We start from the raw sequence: 17,704 nt of genomic DNA, 5'->3' as shown, positions 1-17,704 counted from the left end.
TACATAGGTCGTGTTAGCTCTATGGAGGATGGAGATAAATTAATCCCAAACCCATTAAATTTCTTCAGAAACAGTAAATTAAGCTTCATACCACCACTAGTGCTTGCTGTAACTATATTCCTAATACAGAATCAAAGGAGGGAAGTTTTTTGTCTAGTGGCAAACTTCCTATTGGCATAAACCCTGCCACTCTCGATCATTAACCAATTTGGTGCGAATTTGACATCTGATCTTTGAATTTTTTAGCAAATTTCTAAAGAGAGTTGGCAGCATCAGCCTTGGCTTCACTGTGTCATTACGTGGGAAACTGCTGTGTCTGTGCTGATGTTCTCATCCAACCCTCAGTAATGCCTGAGCCATGGAACTGGAACAGGTATTTATATTCAGCATTTGCATCTCAGTTAAGATTTTTTTACCAAACGAGGGAACACTGTACATGATTTTCAATAGTGAATAAAATGAAAGTGTTTCAACTTCAAATGTTCTGTCTTGTGGAGAAGCTTCTCCCCTGTAGGGGAGGAAAAAAAAAACCCATGTCAATAGCTTTTTAAATCTGAAACACTTTACTAAAATCCTTTTGTATGGCCTTAGGTAGAGGGGAAAAGATTGATCATAAGCAAATACACGGTCCTGGTAGGATTATTTTAAGTATAGACATGGTCCCATATTCCACCATTAATGGTTAGCCACAAGTGTTCCTTGTGCAAGTGGAATGTCAGTCACTAGCATGTTATCTTGTCAGTTTGAAAGCTAATCCATATGCTAAATAGACTGTGTTCTATTGAACTCTATGTGGACATAATTTCCTAAGAGTAATTACTCACGTCATTCAAGAAGTTTTTTAATTTCCTTTTATATTTAAAAAAGAAATTACTTCAATATGTGTTGTAGCTTCAGTTATAAATTTATCAATTAGGTGAATCTGATCTGATGGATTCTTGGCTTATACTTTGGATCCATCAGTACATATTTAAAATTCTAATAGTAATTTTTGGCTTTCATTCTGTTAAGAAGAGATGAAGTGTTAGAGCAAATGAAGATTTCCTGACAACTTCATAGAATTTGTTGGGCAACTTCACTGTTGGCCCTGGCATGTGGAACTTCGGGTGTTTTGGATTTTAGAGTATTTTGATTCTATTCTAGAAGAGTAAGGTATTAAGAGTTTCTTGTGAAAACTTTGTGTGTGATTATATATGTATCCCTTTTTCATAGTGTTTTCCTTGTCTGGGTTTTGAGTTTGTCTGAAATAAATCAGCATATGCTATCCGAAAAGTGTCTAGTCTATTCAGAATGACCTTTAAGCTTTGACAATACCTTGTGTTAAGGCAGAGATTTGTAACATGCACGTCTGCCCACAGGTAATGATACAAAGAAATTAACTATTTGCTTAATTTAATCGTGTGATACTTAATATTTTAAAAATCAATAACTATTCATATGTAGGACTTGTTATTGGACAGAGCTGTGTAAATGTGTGTTTGTGAATGATCACAGAATAAATTGGAGACTCCTGTTGGACCTGAAGCTGAGCATGTGCGTATTCTGAATATATAAACTCAGGCTGTTAGCATGTGGTTTATATATTAATAATCCGTAGGGTCTTTTGTATGTTGATTTTATGTTGGCTTGGGAGAACTCAAGTATTTATGTGGTGAAGCCATACATGCGTCTCTTTAATCATGCCTTATACACTAGTGTGTGTTGGTTTCTGAAGTTAAAATATGCATTAAGGCCAGTTTTGTTGTTCTTATCATTCAGATGGCCATTTCCCTATTGAATCTTGTACTAAGTTGCAATGCTGTGACACCAGTTTCTGTGAGTGTGGGTGGATAGCAACCATGGGCTGCACTCCTGTAAGAAACTGTTTTGGGGAACACTGAGATTTTTAGAACTGTGGTATCTTTAGCAGAGACCAAAAGAAAATATGCTGAGCAAAGCCCCTCACCTACTGGATAAACCACAGTGTGAAAACTGGATCATTTAAACAGGAGCAGTAGTAAACTGATGTGCTTGTCTTGTGGAGCAGTTCTTTTTGAGCTGTTATTTTTTTTTTTCTTTAATATATTTTTTAAAATAAATAAATTGGGCTAGTTCTTACAATACAAACTTCTTGAGTTTCTGGCAGGATCTGTGACTTAGTTTCTTTCCTAGTTGTAGTTAGGCTGAATATCGTATGTCCCGATTCACAGGATTGTAGTACTTGTTTCCTAATCATATTCCAGTCAGCTTCATAGAACTGCAGTATCCACATACGTATGTGAATGAGGAGCAAAGTGCTCTTACTCTGAAGATTTTTTTGGTCCTGTTCTAGACCAAAATTAGCTGTATTACTACTGTATATTCACATATTTTTTTTTTACATCCATACTAATGTAATAAGCTCCTTCATTGCAACTGTTCCTTGAAGTTACTGTTCTGTAGATCAGTCATTCTATTGTAGCTTCCCAACTTCTGAAGGCAGCATGTAGTCTTGAATAATTTTTATTCCCAAGTAATTTCCACATAAGTGTTTAAAAAAAACCCCTTATTTTGCAGCAGTTTGTCCTGAACAAGCTCAACTGCTGAGTCTTGCACCAGATTCATCTTAAAGAATCATAGAGTCATTTAGGCTGGAAAAGACCTTTGGGATTGAGTCAAACAGTAAACCTGGCACTGCCAAGTTGACTGCTAAACCAAGGTACCCTGGGCCCCCACAAAGGTATTTTGGAACCTCATCTACCATCTTATGCTTTTGCTGGAATAAAGGCAGCCTAGATTGTAGACTTATACAATCGTATAATTGTTTAGGTTGGAAAAGACCTTTAAAATCATGAGGTCCAACCATGCACCTGGCACTTCCAAATCCACCACTAAACCATATCCTGAAGCACCACATCTCTGCATCTTTTAAACCCCTCGAGGGGTTTAAACCACTTCCCTGGGCAGCCTGTTCCAATGCCCGACAACCCTTTCCATGAACAAATTTTTACAAATATCCAATCTAAACCTCCCCTGGTGCAACTTGAGGCCATTTTCACAGAATCACAGAATGTCAGGGATTGGAAGGGACCTCAAAAGCTCATCCAGTCCAATCCCCCTGCCAGAGCAGGAACACCCAGATGAGGTTACACAGGAAGGTGTCCAGGCGGGTTTTGAATGTCTGCAGAGAAGGAGACTCCACAACCCCCCTGTGCAGCCTCTTCCAGTGCTCCATCACCCTCACAGTGAAGAAGTTTTCTTCTCAAATTTAAATGAAATGTCCTGTGTTCCAGTTTATACCCTTTGCCCCTTGTTTCATTATTGGTTGTCACCGAGAAGAGCCTGGTTCCGTCCTTGTGACACCGTTTACATATTTATAAACATTAATGAGGTTGCCCCTCAGTCTCCTCTTTTCCAGGCTAAAGAGACCCAGCTCCCTCAGCCTTTCCTTACAAGGAAGATGCTCCACTCCCTTCATCTTTGTGTCTCGTCCTATCACTTGCTACTTGGGCGAAGAGACCAATACCCTCCACGCTACAATCTCCTTTGAGGCAGTTGCAGACAGTGATAAGGTCTCCCCTCAGCTTCCTGTTCTCCAGGCTGAACAGCCCCAGGTCCCTCAGCTTCTCCTCATCACACTTGTGCTCCAGACCCCTCACCAGCTCCATTCCCTTCTCTGAACTCGCTCCGGCACCTCAAGGTCTTTCCTGTAGTGAGGGGCCTAAAACTGACCCCAGGATTCCAGGTTTGGCCTCACCAGTGCCCAGTACAGGGGACGGTCACTGCCCTGGTCCTGCTGGCCACACTCTTCCTCAAATAAAACACGATGCTGTTGGCTTTTTTGGCCACTTGCCCACACTGCTGGCTCATATTCAGCCATTGTCAACCAACACCCTCAGGTCCTTTTCCCCAGACAGCTTTCTCGTCACTCTTCCCTGAGCCTGTAGTGCTGCCTGGGGTCGCAGGACCTGGCACTTGGACTCATTGAACCTCATACAATGTTCTTAGTCTTGTTAGCAAACCTGAATTCAGGTTAAATAAGATGTAGGAAATGGACAGGTGACTACTGGACTAAACAGTTTAGCATTTTCAAACTTTTTGTTCTTTGGCCAAAACTTACAATGTGAGGGGTTGAAAGCATTTTATCTGTATCTGAGGAAATATATATTTTTATATATATATATATGTATAAAATGAACTAAGTGGGATGTCATTTACCTTGTTCTCCCTTAATGGTTTTGTGGGTTTGGTGTGGCTTTTGTTGTGTTTTTTTGTTGTTGTTACTTTTTTTTCTTAACTGAAGAATGTAATTTAACTGTTGGCACTGTGTGTGCATGCTAATGTTGAATGGTCAATATTTCAGTTACCTGCTCTCACACTATTAAAAAAAACAAACAAACAAACAAAATCTGTCAGCATCTTGGAGAATATAACCACTCCAGATGGCATCTTTGGTATAGAAGATGAAAAAGCCATAGTTACCAAGATGGGAATCTGTCACACTTGCTTGACCTATTTTGGAGTAACTGGAGGTGTGGGGCACAGTTTCTGGCTTGGATGAGCTGTTTATTGTAAATATATTCAGGTTGATGCTTATGAATAGGAATGTTCAATATGAGAGGTATAGCTAAAGTATTGGAAATAATTGATACACGGAGAACGTAATTCTGACTTATGTGTGGTTTGCTATTCAAGTTATTGTAAATGACAGAGTCTGAGTTAGCTAAGTCTATTTTCAAGCCAAGTTTCTATAATCTTACTGCAAATAATATGGGTAAGATTTTGGAAAGAAAAACAAACAAACAAAACTAAACATGTTCATCTTACCCGATGGTTCTGTTTGGAAGTAAATTAACTAATTTTTCAGAGCTTTGTCAGAGGAGGCTTCTCAGTGCAGAACGGGGTCCTGCACAAGGAGTGAGGTCACAGGCACATGCTGCAAGCACATGTTTGTTTTCTAGGATAGTTTGTGGGAGATGCCTTCACTGTGTTGCTCTCCAGCCTGACTGCCTCGTGTTTGTGGGTCAGGAATCATATGACCACTTACCATGGGTTGGTTAATTTACATCTATGTGCATAGTGTGGAGTAGATGCTGTACTCCAACGTCTTAGCCTTGTAGTAGCTGCTTTGTGTACATGATTGCTTCTTGTTTCTTGAGTATGAATCTGCAGTCTTACTGTAATTTTACTGTACTTTTCACCTTTCTACTTCTCTGACCTAATAGGTATCCATTCTGTAAAGCAACAAATCATTTAGTTGTTTTCTGTAATGAAGCCTGAACAATTGCAAAGACTGTAGATATCTTAGCTGACGTACAAATGAATTATTTTTCTGATCCAGAGTATTCTACAGTATTTTACTGAACGTTTTGTTCTAGTTAACTTCAGCAGGGTTAGGCAATGTAGTGGCTTTGGTACAGGTGCAATTGCATATCTTCAATGTTACTAAAAAGTCTGTAGACCAGACCTTTGTCATAATTCATTGCAAAATCTTTGCTTTGTAGGAAAAAAAAAAACATAAAACCAAAGAGAACTGAATGATGTAAAAGTCATTTAACAGTAGAAGTTTTAACTGATATAACAAAAACGTGGTTCAGATTATTCTATTTAAAAAACAAATTAGAATTGCTTTTTTTCTAGGAAAATCTAATCTCTGAAATTTGGTAGATGATTTCGTGTCGGTAGGTAAATGGAGTTCTACAAAACATAAGTCCTGTGAATCACTCAAATAGGTCTCTGGTTTTGAGATCTTTAGAAATATACTGCTGGTGGACTACTCTTTTGGACTAACTTAGTCGTTTCTCAGTCTCTTTCCACAGACATTACATAAAATTGTAGATTTCTTTGGGTTGGAATGGACCTCAGAAGGTCCTCTAATCAACCCCCTACTTAAAACATCTGGTTGTTTAAAACGTCTGGTTGCTTACAGGCTCTAGTACTTGACCACTTTCATAATGAGATTCGTAATTTCTTCATAAGATCAGAATTTCCCTTGTTGGAGCATTTCTGCTGCCTCTCATCCTTTGGCTGTGAGCTTCTGAGAAACATCTGCCTGTGAAGATAGTGTTTATATTTCCCCTGTATGCCTTATGCTGTGGAAGTTGTAGCAGCTTTTAGAGTTGGAAGGTGGTTTGTACTTCCCAGGAGAGTTTCTTTTTCAGCTTGAAGTGTTGTGGGCATTAATGCAGAAAGTCAATAGAACCATGTCATAGAATCATAAAAGGTCCTGAGTTGGAAGGGACCCACAAGGATCATCGAGTCCAACTGCTGTCCCTGCACAGGACAACCCCACAGTTCACACCGTGTGTCTGAGGGTGTTGTCCAGTCTCTTCTTGAACACTGTCAGGCTTGGGGCCGTGACACCTCCCTGGGGAGCCTGTTCCAGTGTCCAGCACCCTCTGGGGGAAGAACCTTTTCCTCATGCCCAACCTAAACCTCCCCTGGCACATCTTCCTGCCATTTCCTCGGGTCCTGTCACTGGTCACCAGAGAGAAGAGCTCAGCCCTGCCCCTCCTCCTCCCCTTGTGAGGAAGCTGTAGCCGCCATGAGCTCTCCCCTCAGTCTCCTCCAGGCTGAACAAACCAAATGACTTTAGCTGCTCTTCATATGGCTTCCCCTCCAAACCTTTCACCAACAACAGAGACTTTCCTTTCTGTAGTATTGATGGGGCTAATTATTCAATCCTCCCCCTTCTCTGCTGTGCCAAGAAGTTCAAAGATGAAACAGGCATCACACTTTCACCAAGGCGTATGCTTTTTTGTTTGCTTGATGTTTTGTTTGTTACTTTTTGGTTTTGTTTAAAGCTATTCCCCTTGGTGCCTTGCCTTTTGGTTACATACCTGCCTGTCGCGCTGTTCATACCATACCCAGTAACTAGCAGTCTTGACATACGTTGCTTTGGGCACTTAGGTTTCAAAATCCATAGCTAGTGTTTTCATAGGTGGGTGTGAGATGAATTGTGTAAAGTGTAGGATGTTAAAGTAATTATATATTTGTTCCTCTCCCTTAATGAACGGTGTCTGTGGGAATAGGATAAATAAGCCAGAACACTGCATGTGACAGTGTTCCCGAGCAGGCAGCGCGGCGGTGTGGGATGCAGGAACTGTCTTCTGCTGTGGCTGTGCTGTGCTCATTCTGCTATGGTTAGCACAAAAGTTGCTGATCTAATTTGGATTTAACTGCACAAATATTTCTTTTCCTAATTAGCATTGCTCATGCGAATACTTTCAAAGGAGCTTTGAAATATATTTAACTTGCCTGAAATGTATTTGTTGTAGGCACTTTGGGGTGTCAGGACGTACCAGATTATTAAGCATCTTTCTTGTTCAACCAGCATTTTGTAAAGAAAGAAACTTCATGTTTTGCTAAACTAGTTTGTAGTAATTGGTATCACAGTGACTCCCTTGTTTGCATGTGGAAATTTAGTTCCTTCCATTCAACGCTGGACTTGCTTGTGTACCTCTGTTATTGCTTATGATTCTGTGATCATAGAGTGTGTCTCTTCATTGACATTATTTTTTTTAGCTGCCAGATTTTACTTCATGTTCACTAAGAGCATGCTTACAAAACATGGGCTCTTGAGCAAATGGTAAATTAACACTGAATCTTGAGCCTCCTTGAAGATCATCACTTCTGGAGGTGATAGGCTTAATGGCCGCAGGTAGGACAGAACCTTATTGTCTGTTGTGGCTTGGAAAAGTAAATAGCCAGAAATGTCTAACACTGCCTTCACTACCTTTTTGGTTTTGTTGTTCCCCTAAGATTAGTTCTTAGCTTTCTCACCCTCTTGCTATGCCTTTACTTGTATTTGTTTTCCTTTTTATTTTCCTTTCCAAACAAGATGTTATCTGGAATAGTATGGAATAGTATGCTCTCTCCCAGTCAGCTACTAGTTCTCCTTCCTAATGTGCCAGCCCTCTCTCCCCCCACCAAGTCCATTTATATGCTTTTCACATAAACACTCATCAGTTCTATGAGGGGATGGTTTTCTGCTGGGTTACAGAACCTGTTTTCTTTTACACACTGCAACACATACCAAAACATGATTTGAAAGTCCAATGGCATGTTAGAAAAAAATTTCTTCACGCACAAAACATGTAGAGTGGATATAATCTTTTCAGTGATTTCAGATGGTGGATTTCCAAGCGGCGCCTCTGTCTTTGCTACTCTTGACTAGTTGGCAAATGTTGCATTTAAGAATAGAAGTTCTCACTTTCTAATGGGCATTTGCACCTCTTATGCCAAAATGTGTGCCTTGACATCCTGTGGTGCATATACCTCTGTATTTAATGTGCATTCCTGCCAGGCAGCCGTGCACAAAACTGCTTGTGTTATTACTTAGGTGGGACGACCTGAAGATCAAGAAGCTGCAGGGCTTGGTTTTAATGATCTGGTTCAGAGCACGTCTCTTGCTGAGTAATATCCTAGCATTGTCTTAACAGCCCCAAATCATCATCCAATAATAGGTAACTGTGACTTAAAGATGAGGTCATGAACGCCTGTAGTCATCGCAGTTTTACTTGTAGATAAGGGAATGGCTTATCTCTCCATCTCATGACGTTTTGAATGTGGAAATCATTTCCTGCTTGCTTCCTTTAATACTTAAACTTGGAAATAGCAGCTTTTTCAGTTCTGACCCTACTAGTTCTGAGTTTAGGCAGCCACGCTGATGTGCCTCTGGCTGAAGGAGAGTCCTGTCTTTCAGGAGTCTCTCCTTGATGAAGGATTGTTCATAGCAGGGTATAAACTGTCCTCAAAGGTTAAATGTTTCCCTTCAGATTAAGCAGATGTTTCCAGTTAGTCCTAGTAGCCCACAGACGGCACAGGGCTTACTCCAGTTTTACTGAGCTTCGATCTTTGGCAGGGCTGGTAGGTTGAGTGAAAGTTACTGTTTTATTTTAAAGGTTGGTGATAGTAGTAAAATTTCATCAGAACTATGTTGCATTAAGCTTAAGCTTCATACTAAATGCTAGCAAGCTATGCTGTATCACATTTGGTTGTTAATATAGTTGCTTCTGTTAGGGTAACTCTTTTTTAATAACTGTTTGATGAATCACTAGATCCTATCTGCTGGAGGTCCATGTTGAGCACAAATTGGGTAGCTTTGTTTTAGTGAGCCAGCCTTGGGTTTCGCTGTGCTCCTCACCATCTTTTCAGTTAACAACCCACTTTGTTGTAACTAAATTAATCTGTCAGCTTCAGGCATTGCAGCTAGAGGGTCATTTTTTTTACTTAACATTTCCTCTGCCCTTCCGAAGGTGTTGATTGCATTGTATCAAGACTAAGCAGTGTTTGAATCATTTATTACTCACATTTAACCAATGTCTAGAAGGGTTTACTGGTCCATTAAGAGGCCAGAAGTCTAAGGTTTATAATTAATTCTAGTCATCATCTTCCAGTAAAACTTGATTAAATGGTAGCATGTGAGAATTGTTTTGCTGTTAGTGCTTTAGATGTTTGAAAGCTGGGAACTGTTAGTCAGAGATGGTGTAAGTCATTATGGTACTTCTGTTCCGGGACCTTCTAAAGCAACTGCAAAAGCAGTTGAGGACCAGAAATCTTGGCAGTGAGCAGAGTGGGGTTTGTGTTATGAACTTATGGTAAACCAGTGTCATGGTGCTTTTCAAGAAATTATTTATTTTACTGGAAAGCCCCTCAGTTTTCATAGAAAATATTACTATATAAAATGTGTGTACTGATTTTTTTTCATATGTTATTGATCTTCCTTCACAGAACTCATAATAATTTCTGTATTGCAGATTTAATCCAGTGCACAAATGAGATGAATGTGAACATCCCACAACTGGCAGACAGTTTATTTGAAAGAACTACCAACAGTAGCTGGGTAGTGGTCTTCAAATCTCTCATCACAACCCATCATCTAATGGTGTATGGAAATGAGGTAATACAAAAAAACCACGTCTGAGAACAGTTCCCGCACTTCATTCCTATAAATGTCAGCTTAATGTTTCCACTAATTATCTTGAAGAAGATCTTTATTTTTGCCTTTCTGTGTCTTAACTCTGCATGAACATGTCTTATTTTACGTTTGTCTACTTGGTTTGTTTCGAATTTAAAGCTTATAATTCTAGAATCAAAAGTAAGCGCCCTGAATGCTGGAGGTACCTTTTTCTGTGATGTTTTTCTCATAATAGAAAACCAAGCAAACAAAACCAACAGAAGTTATCTCGAATGGGATTCTGAAAGCTGCAAATGGAAGCATTTTAGGTTCATGCTCTAGCTAATCCAGATGTTTTTTTCTCCCAGATAACTTGATTCTGAACAGATTTCCACCATGACCCCCTAACCTTCTGCAGTGAAGCCAATGAGCTGGCTTTGAGTATGAGCATCTGAATAACACCAAATACTGTAGAACAATTAAACCCCCAATTTAAACAAAAAGCAATAAGCTTGTTTTGTTCCACAACTTGGATTCCTATGGGGCCTTATTTTTTGAGATGCCAGGCATAGCAGCAGCTTGAATTTTCTGCATTTAAAAACCCCCTGAAAATATACTTCGAAGTGTTTGTAAACATTCCTTTTTATTGCAAACAGTCAGTATAATGTAAGCTATATGATTTTGGAATTAATAGGGATAGCGTTAGAAAATTATAAGGATGATCTTGTGTAGAGGACTAAAACTTTTGAGTTTGCATTCAGAGTTCTTACTGGTCATGTTGCTGCTTTGTCTGACTGGCTGTGTTGTAAAGGGTTTTAAATTAAAAAAATATATATATACACATGTATATACTGGTTTCACTCGGAAGTCACCTGGTTTTGGTGAAAATCTGTACTTTGAAGCTAAGTAAGCCACAAGAGGGCAAACTTCTCATGTTGACTTAAAGCATTATCCCTGGCGTAATTGACACTTTCCAAAATAGAGTCTATACAGTTTTGCTGTGCTTGTGCCTCGAGTCATATAAGTTTTAAACTGATACCAACACCCATTGTAGTAATTACAGATATTTAATGAGACCACTGTCTGAAAAGCTTTACATTTTAAGGAAGAAACCCAAATTTGGCTTACCAAATGTGTTACAGAAATACTGAGGTTAAGATCGCTGCTTGAAAGTTTTTGCAGCTAGAAATAGGACTTGAGCAACAAACATGGAGATTGAGTCATTATTAAAATGTGTAGAATTTTACAGAGAATCTGTGAATCCCTTTGTAAGAAAACCGAAAAGCATTTGGTCCTCCAGCTTTTCACACAGAATCACAGAATCGACTTGGTTGGAAAAGACCTCAGAGATTGTCAAGTCCAACCCTTGGTCCAACTCCAGCCCATTGACTAGATCATGGCACTAAGTGCCATGTCCAGTCTCAGCTTAAAAACCTCCAGGGACGGTGAGTCCAGCACCTCCCTGGGCAGCCATTCCAATGCCTGACCACTCTCTCTGCAAAGAATTGCTTTCTAATATCCAGCCTAAACTTCCCCTGGCAGAGTTGAAGCCCATGCCCCCTTGTCCTATTGCTGACTGCCTGGGAGAAGAGACCAATCCCCACCTGGCTAGAACTGCCCTTCAGGTAGTTCTAGAGAGTGATGAGCTCACCTCTAAGCCTCCTCTTCTCCAGACTGAACAAGCCCAGCTCCCTCAGCCTCTCCCCATAGGTCTTGTGTTCAAGTCCCTTCACCAGTCGTGTTGCTCTTCTCTGGACCCGCTCCAGCACTTCAATCTCTTTCCTGAACTGAGGGGCCCAGAACTGAACACAAATATTCCAGGTGTGGCCTCCCCAATGCAGAGTACAGGGGAAGGATCACTGCCCTTGTCCTGCTGACCACGCTATTTTTGATACAAGATAATGTAGTTCATTTGTAACTGAGTGCATTTACTCATCTCCAGTCTTTTTTTTACCTATGTAACCTATGTATTTATGCTAATGAAAATAATTCAATAGTACATGTTGCAGTGATCAGAACTACTTTTTCCTTTGTCAAAATGTTATGGCAAGTGACTGGGATTTTTTTTGCTGCAGCTCTCAATACAGTGGTTCATAAGGCAAAATTATTTTTTCCTACTAAATTGAAATGTGGCACTAGTGATCTGAAATGTCTTTACAGGATGAAAATAGCATCATTCATTTTGTGAAACGTAATTCAGAATTATGTGTGATTAATGATGTGCACCAAGTGTGATACTGTGTTAATGTCTTATATGGATTCTTGTGTTTATTTGACACTTGGTTTATAAGAAAACTAATCTTTATATCACCTTATTTTCATGTTTAAGCTAAGTACTATTACAATTCTATGCTAAGCCTTGGCTAGTTGGAAAAATGAAATCAACTTATAAAATTGAAGTTAGTGAAACAATTGTGAGCCTGTAAAATGAGAACATATTGGGGGGATTTTTTCACAATTTTTAGTTTCATATTCTGACTTAAAAGAAAAATTCTTTCAATCAGGGCCCTTCATGCAGTTTCTCTGTGACTGATGTTCACACATTTTTACATAAAAAATAATAAATAGCTTCAGGTTTTGTAGTAGTTTCCAGATTTGAAATCCATCTTAAAGAATAAAAGCTGAATTTCATAAAATGGATAAAGAGTTTCTAGTACTGTTAACCTCAGTTCCAGCTCATTGATAATCTAGTAAAAGCATTCAAATTTTTCCTTTTGTCTAGCGTTTTATCCAGTATCTGGCGTCCAGAAATACATTGTTTAATTTGAGCAATTTCCTAGACAAAAGTGGATTGCAAGGTAAGGCGTCTTTTTCATTAAAAGACAGTAGTGTGCTGGGGGACGGTAAACACAACTGGGTAACTCTAATGGACAGTGTTGTTTCAGGAGTAATATTTCTGTCTGTTTTACCCCAAATTGCATTTCTTAATTTAAAATGCTATCGTGGCATGGCAGAAACCGAATGCTGGCAGAATTTGCTGGATCTTTTGGGAAAGGCTTATTATAAGTGCTTCTAACTTTCTTAGCTAATCACACCTGAGTGAGTGTTCCTCATTTCTGAAGAGATTTCTCTATTTGGAGAGGTCGATTTTGATCAGCAATTTTAAAAAATGCACTGTATGTACATCAGATAGAGCATGTCAGTGAAACAAGAACTGTGTCTTAAAACACAAATACATTTTGGAAGATTATTCAAAGACCATTCCATCCATCTTTGAGACTAGTTCCCCTTGAGACTAATACCCTTCCAAACTGTTACGCTGCAGTTTACTGCAGTTCTGATCATACCTGTAGCTGTCATTTGATGGGGTGGTTTTTTTGGTTTGGTTTGGTTTTGATTTTTGTTGTATTGTTTTTTTTTTCCTCCTGAGGTGGTTTCTTATTTTCTGCATTTCCCGCATTACTTTTTATATAGATGCTTCTGATTTTTTTGCCACAAGTGTCATAAAGCAGGCACACAGAGCTGCTCCCTGGGGACAGAAACCAGCGATAACCAAGGATTTACCAAATTGCCTCTTTTTATTGAGTCTTCACTTCCATGCTCTCAGTATAGACTATGAACAGATCTTTTTCTTGGTCTATATCCTTAAACTGACAGTTACCAAAATATTTCCTCTTGCCACTACCTTAATGTAAAAGAATTTGTCATGTCTTAATGTTTCCTTCAGTGCTGAGAGAATGAGTTGACATGAACATCTTCGGAAATGTATCATGTCATTTTTTGGCAGTAATCTCTATCATAGTATGAGAGAACTTGCGTAAAAATACTTTTTGCTTTTGGAAGTAATATCCTTAGGAAGTAACATATAAACTACATAGTTCAGGTCTTCTAGATATTTGTGGTATTGTCTGTCCGATTTACATGATGTACACAATTTTTGTAATGGATGAACTATACAAAATCAGGCAAAAATATAATGAAACTGTCTTGCATTAATATGTTGCACTTTATTTAGATTAAGGTTCTTGTTCATTAGTTGACTGGGTAAGTAATAAGCTTCTGAAACTTATTTTTTAGGTTATGACATGTCAACGTTTATCAGACGGTATAGTCGGTATCTGAATGAAAAGGCAGTTTCCTATAGACAAGTGGCTTTTGACTTCACAAAAGTAAAAAGAGGGTAAGAACTGTATTTTGTGTTGCATATCTTGAAGTTTTGTCCGATGTCCTGTAATTCAAGTGGAAAATACCTGTGTTGGCTCTTAGTACAGCCAGTGATGTCTGCTTTTCTTAGTTGGAAATCTCCCATGACACACAAAGGTTCAACTGTTCAGTTATGTATGTTGGCAAAATATTTTACTCAGTTATTATATTCTTTTTAAAACATTAAGAGTTTAATATGAAAAATGAGAGACGATATTAATCAAAGTATATGTCAAGAAGTAGAAGTTTGAACAAATATTCCATGATACACCACAAGTTACTTGTCCTTGCATGTAGTATAGGGGACTATACAGTTTCCTTGTGTTTCTCGCTCTGGAATATTTAAATGACAGGTGTTTAGTGAAACGTCTTATCGTCCTTTCTGGTATTTCAATGTTCTTGTCCAAAATGTCTGTATGAAGTTTACTACATTTGTAAAGGCAGTGCAATTCCTGCTTTTGACAGAATATTGTTGTAGATGCTGTTCTGAGTTTGTCTACAGGAATTAAAGCGAGCTTGCTTGTAAGAAATCAGTTGTTTGAGACCAGGTACCTGTTTACATGTAAAATAGCACAGTCCAGAGCACCAGTAGTTGGGTAAATTGAATGTTATAGGGAATGATGGAATTAATGAGGAGATCTCCACCAGGAGGACTGGAGATCATGTAGTGGTTGTGGTTGAAAGTCTTTCTTTCCATCCATGTCCGTTATCTCTGTATGCAGTGCTTTTTAAAGTTTAAAAACATTATTTTAGTTTTACATTTGGGCATCCTTTATCATCCATACACAGGTTAATTTATCTTAATGCTTCAAAGTTAAGAATTAACTAAATAACACACGAAAATCTCAACCTAAAGCTGCTAATTGAGTTAACTTCAGTAGTGGGTTGCCTCACGATACCTTGTGTTAGCGTTGCAAAGCCATTTGAAATTGGCCCGAGAAGACCATCCAGGTCCCTTATGCCTCCTCGCTAGTACTGCACTGTCCATTTCCGTTTGAAATCTGATGGCAGAGGGGGATGCTTGGCCCTCTCTCACTGTTCCTGTCCCAATAACATATTAATAAAACACTTGGCCTTTCCCACATGTAGGATGTGTGTGCGACCAGGTGGCAGATACGCTGGAATTAGACAGTTGCTCTATAATCAACTGGTTTAGGCTTAACGAGTTATTTAGCCCATAGCATGTGCCTGGAGGTCATTTAGTGACCCAGCAGGAATTAACTGTTCTGATGGCAGCAATTTGCCTTTTTCCACACTTCATATATTTTCTCAGTGGCTCTGCTCCCATGCCCTGCCATCTTAAGCTTGTTGCAGCTGCTCTTTGTTGTTAGGACGGAGCAGAAGGCACAAGTAGAAAGCTGGAGGCAGCGTGTTCCCCGTTCCTTTCCAGCTTGGAGAACAGCCACGGGCTTTTCCGTGCGGATGCTCCGAGGGATCTGCACTTGCAGGGAACATTTGGTTTGCTGTGTGCACGCTGATGCAACTGCAGGGCTGGCTGGTCTGTCTCACAGAAAGCGGTTGTTTCTTGTCACTGGGGCAATTTAGTCTTTCTCAGTTGTTGCTTTTCTTGGTCTTAGTCTGTTTAATCTGGACAACTAATAAACAAGCAAACAGTAGTCAGCCATTAAAAGGAAGTGTCGTGTAGTCCCTATAATCTTCCTTAAAAAACTTTAAAAGTATCCTGTCATATTTGCTTATTCTTTCTTGCTGCTTTTACTTGAAAATCATCCAAACTGACATGAAATAATAATAAGGTGATTCGAAAAAGCGTAGGTAAAAATTTACCTCAGAAATAACTTTCAGAGCTTTTTTGGGTTACCTGATGCATCATAGCTCTGAGCACTATCAGTTTCATTTCCCCCGAATAAAACATCATCTTCGGTTCATATTTTGGCCAAATGAAAGTTGTTGCTTTTGAACACTGCAGTTATTACAATTGTATTGGCTAGACGGCATTCTTAAACATCAAAATGCTGCTTTGAATGGCAGTGATTTAAATGTGTTGTCTGATGACCCTATTTTATTTTCTGTTATGTTTCTCACTAACAATTGCCTTCGAAATTCAGGTGAAGAATTTTCTTTTGTTTTGCACAACAGGGCTGATGGAGTAATGAGAACAATGAGCACAGAAAAACTCTTAAAAACTGTACCAATTATACAAAATCAAATGGATGCACTTCTTGACTTCAATGTAAGTTTAGCTGCATGTACACATCTAACATACTATTGACTTCGTTGTACAAACCTGCACAAGCTTCTAAAATAGGTCAAGATTAAAGGTCTTGAACTTGGTTCAATGTTATCTGCACAGTTTAAAGAGCACAAATCATTTTGTTCATTGATATACCACCCAAGAAATGGGGAAAAAAAGAAATATGATGCTTACTGGAGACAATGCTTTGTGGTAAATTACTGTTGTTTATTGTGTACTTTGTATAAGAGTTTTGTTCATTTAAAAGTTGGCTATTTCTACCCTGTTTTAATTATGTTAGTTAACGTGAACAGTAGTTAATGGAAATGCCTGCCAAAATGATATAATACTGTGCTGAGTGATCCTGTGTTGATTTTCTGTGCTGCTATTTTCCATAAATAGCCAGTGAGATGATTGGAAAGCACGCCTTGGGATAGAGTACTGGAGTTCAGCTCCAAGTTTTCCAATAAGGGATCAATTCGGTTAAATTAACTTTTTTCTGATCTTCCTAGGTCAATAGCAATGAACTCACAAACGGTGTAATTAATGCTGCCTTCATGCTTCTCTTCAAAGATGCCATTAGACTGTTTGCGGCATATAACGAAGGGATTATTAACCTCCTGGGTAAATATAACCCCTTTCTGCAATGTCAGACTTTGGGGAGGGAGCTCAGTAAACAATCACAGAGGGCTGAAATAGTCTTACTGTAAAATATCAAAATATTACTGTTATTTCTAAGTCAGATTTATTTCCAGTGTTTTTCTGTCCAATTGCGTTTGCCATTCAGTTGTATACAGAGATGGGTAAATCTCTGAAAGCAAAGACAATTCAACACTTTCTTCGTTTGTTGGGGTTTTTTGCACTGCGTTGTTTTGGTTGTGTGGGGTTTTTTTGTTGTTGTTTCTGTTTGTTTTGTGTTTTTTTTTTTTTCACTGAACTGTGTAGAAACCTGAATCATGACATTGATACGTTTTTCCCTAAAAAACAAGATCAGGTTTTGTATCTTAAGTGGAATAAGTTATGGTCAGTTACAAATTTACAGTCATAGCATCTGTGATCAGTTGCCTATGAAAAGCTTAATGTTCATTTTTTTTAACAATTGCTTGGCTTATATTTCTAGAGCATATCTTATATCTTAAGGGGAATTACAAATCCAGGCTTCAGGCCTATTCACTGGAGATGCAGAGGAGCCTAAATTTGGAAAACAATTAAGTTGAAAGTAATCTGTTAATTTGCTTGGTTTGGCTGCATTCTGTGATTGCATCAAGCTACCTGATTGCTGTTATTACCCAGTGCATGCAAAATGGAAAGCAAAATCCAAAATTAGTCATTACCAGTCTGAAGCCACTGCCTTCTTGTTTTCCCTCAGTAAGAACAACTAGCATACAGTTGCTTTCACTCATGTTTTTAGTGAAGCTTAATATAGAAACAGGCCTTGAAAGGGCTATTTCAAAAAGGAGGGTGGGACCCTCTGGCTTTCAGCACCAGTGTTTTGCAATCACTTGCACCTCAGT

General features: G+C 38.9%; 1 protein-coding gene across 4 annotated transcripts in view; it reads left to right on the top strand.

The window, feature by feature from the left end:
• Nucleotides 1-17,704, top strand: part of PICALM (phosphatidylinositol binding clathrin assembly protein) — a 72,737-nt gene that overhangs the window by 21,222 nt on the left and 33,811 nt on the right. For all 4 annotated transcript variants that reach the window (XM_082067431.1, XM_082067432.1, XM_082067430.1 and 1 more), the window contains exons 2-6: nucleotides 9,717-9,859; nucleotides 12,579-12,654; nucleotides 13,874-13,976; nucleotides 16,097-16,190; nucleotides 16,703-16,814. In XM_082067431.1, coding sequence (XP_081923557.1) covers nucleotides 9,717-9,859; nucleotides 12,579-12,654; nucleotides 13,874-13,976; nucleotides 16,097-16,190; nucleotides 16,703-16,814 — 528 coding nt within the window. The remainder of the gene's footprint in view (nucleotides 1-9,716; nucleotides 9,860-12,578; nucleotides 12,655-13,873; nucleotides 13,977-16,096; nucleotides 16,191-16,702; nucleotides 16,815-17,704) is intronic.

Source organism: Streptopelia decaocto (genome assembly GCF_964273445.1).
Source record: "Streptopelia decaocto genome assembly, chromosome: 1".
Taxonomy (NCBI): domain Eukaryota; kingdom Metazoa; phylum Chordata; class Aves; order Columbiformes; family Columbidae; genus Streptopelia; species Streptopelia decaocto.
This window is presented reverse-complemented; position numbering and strand designations above follow the sequence as displayed.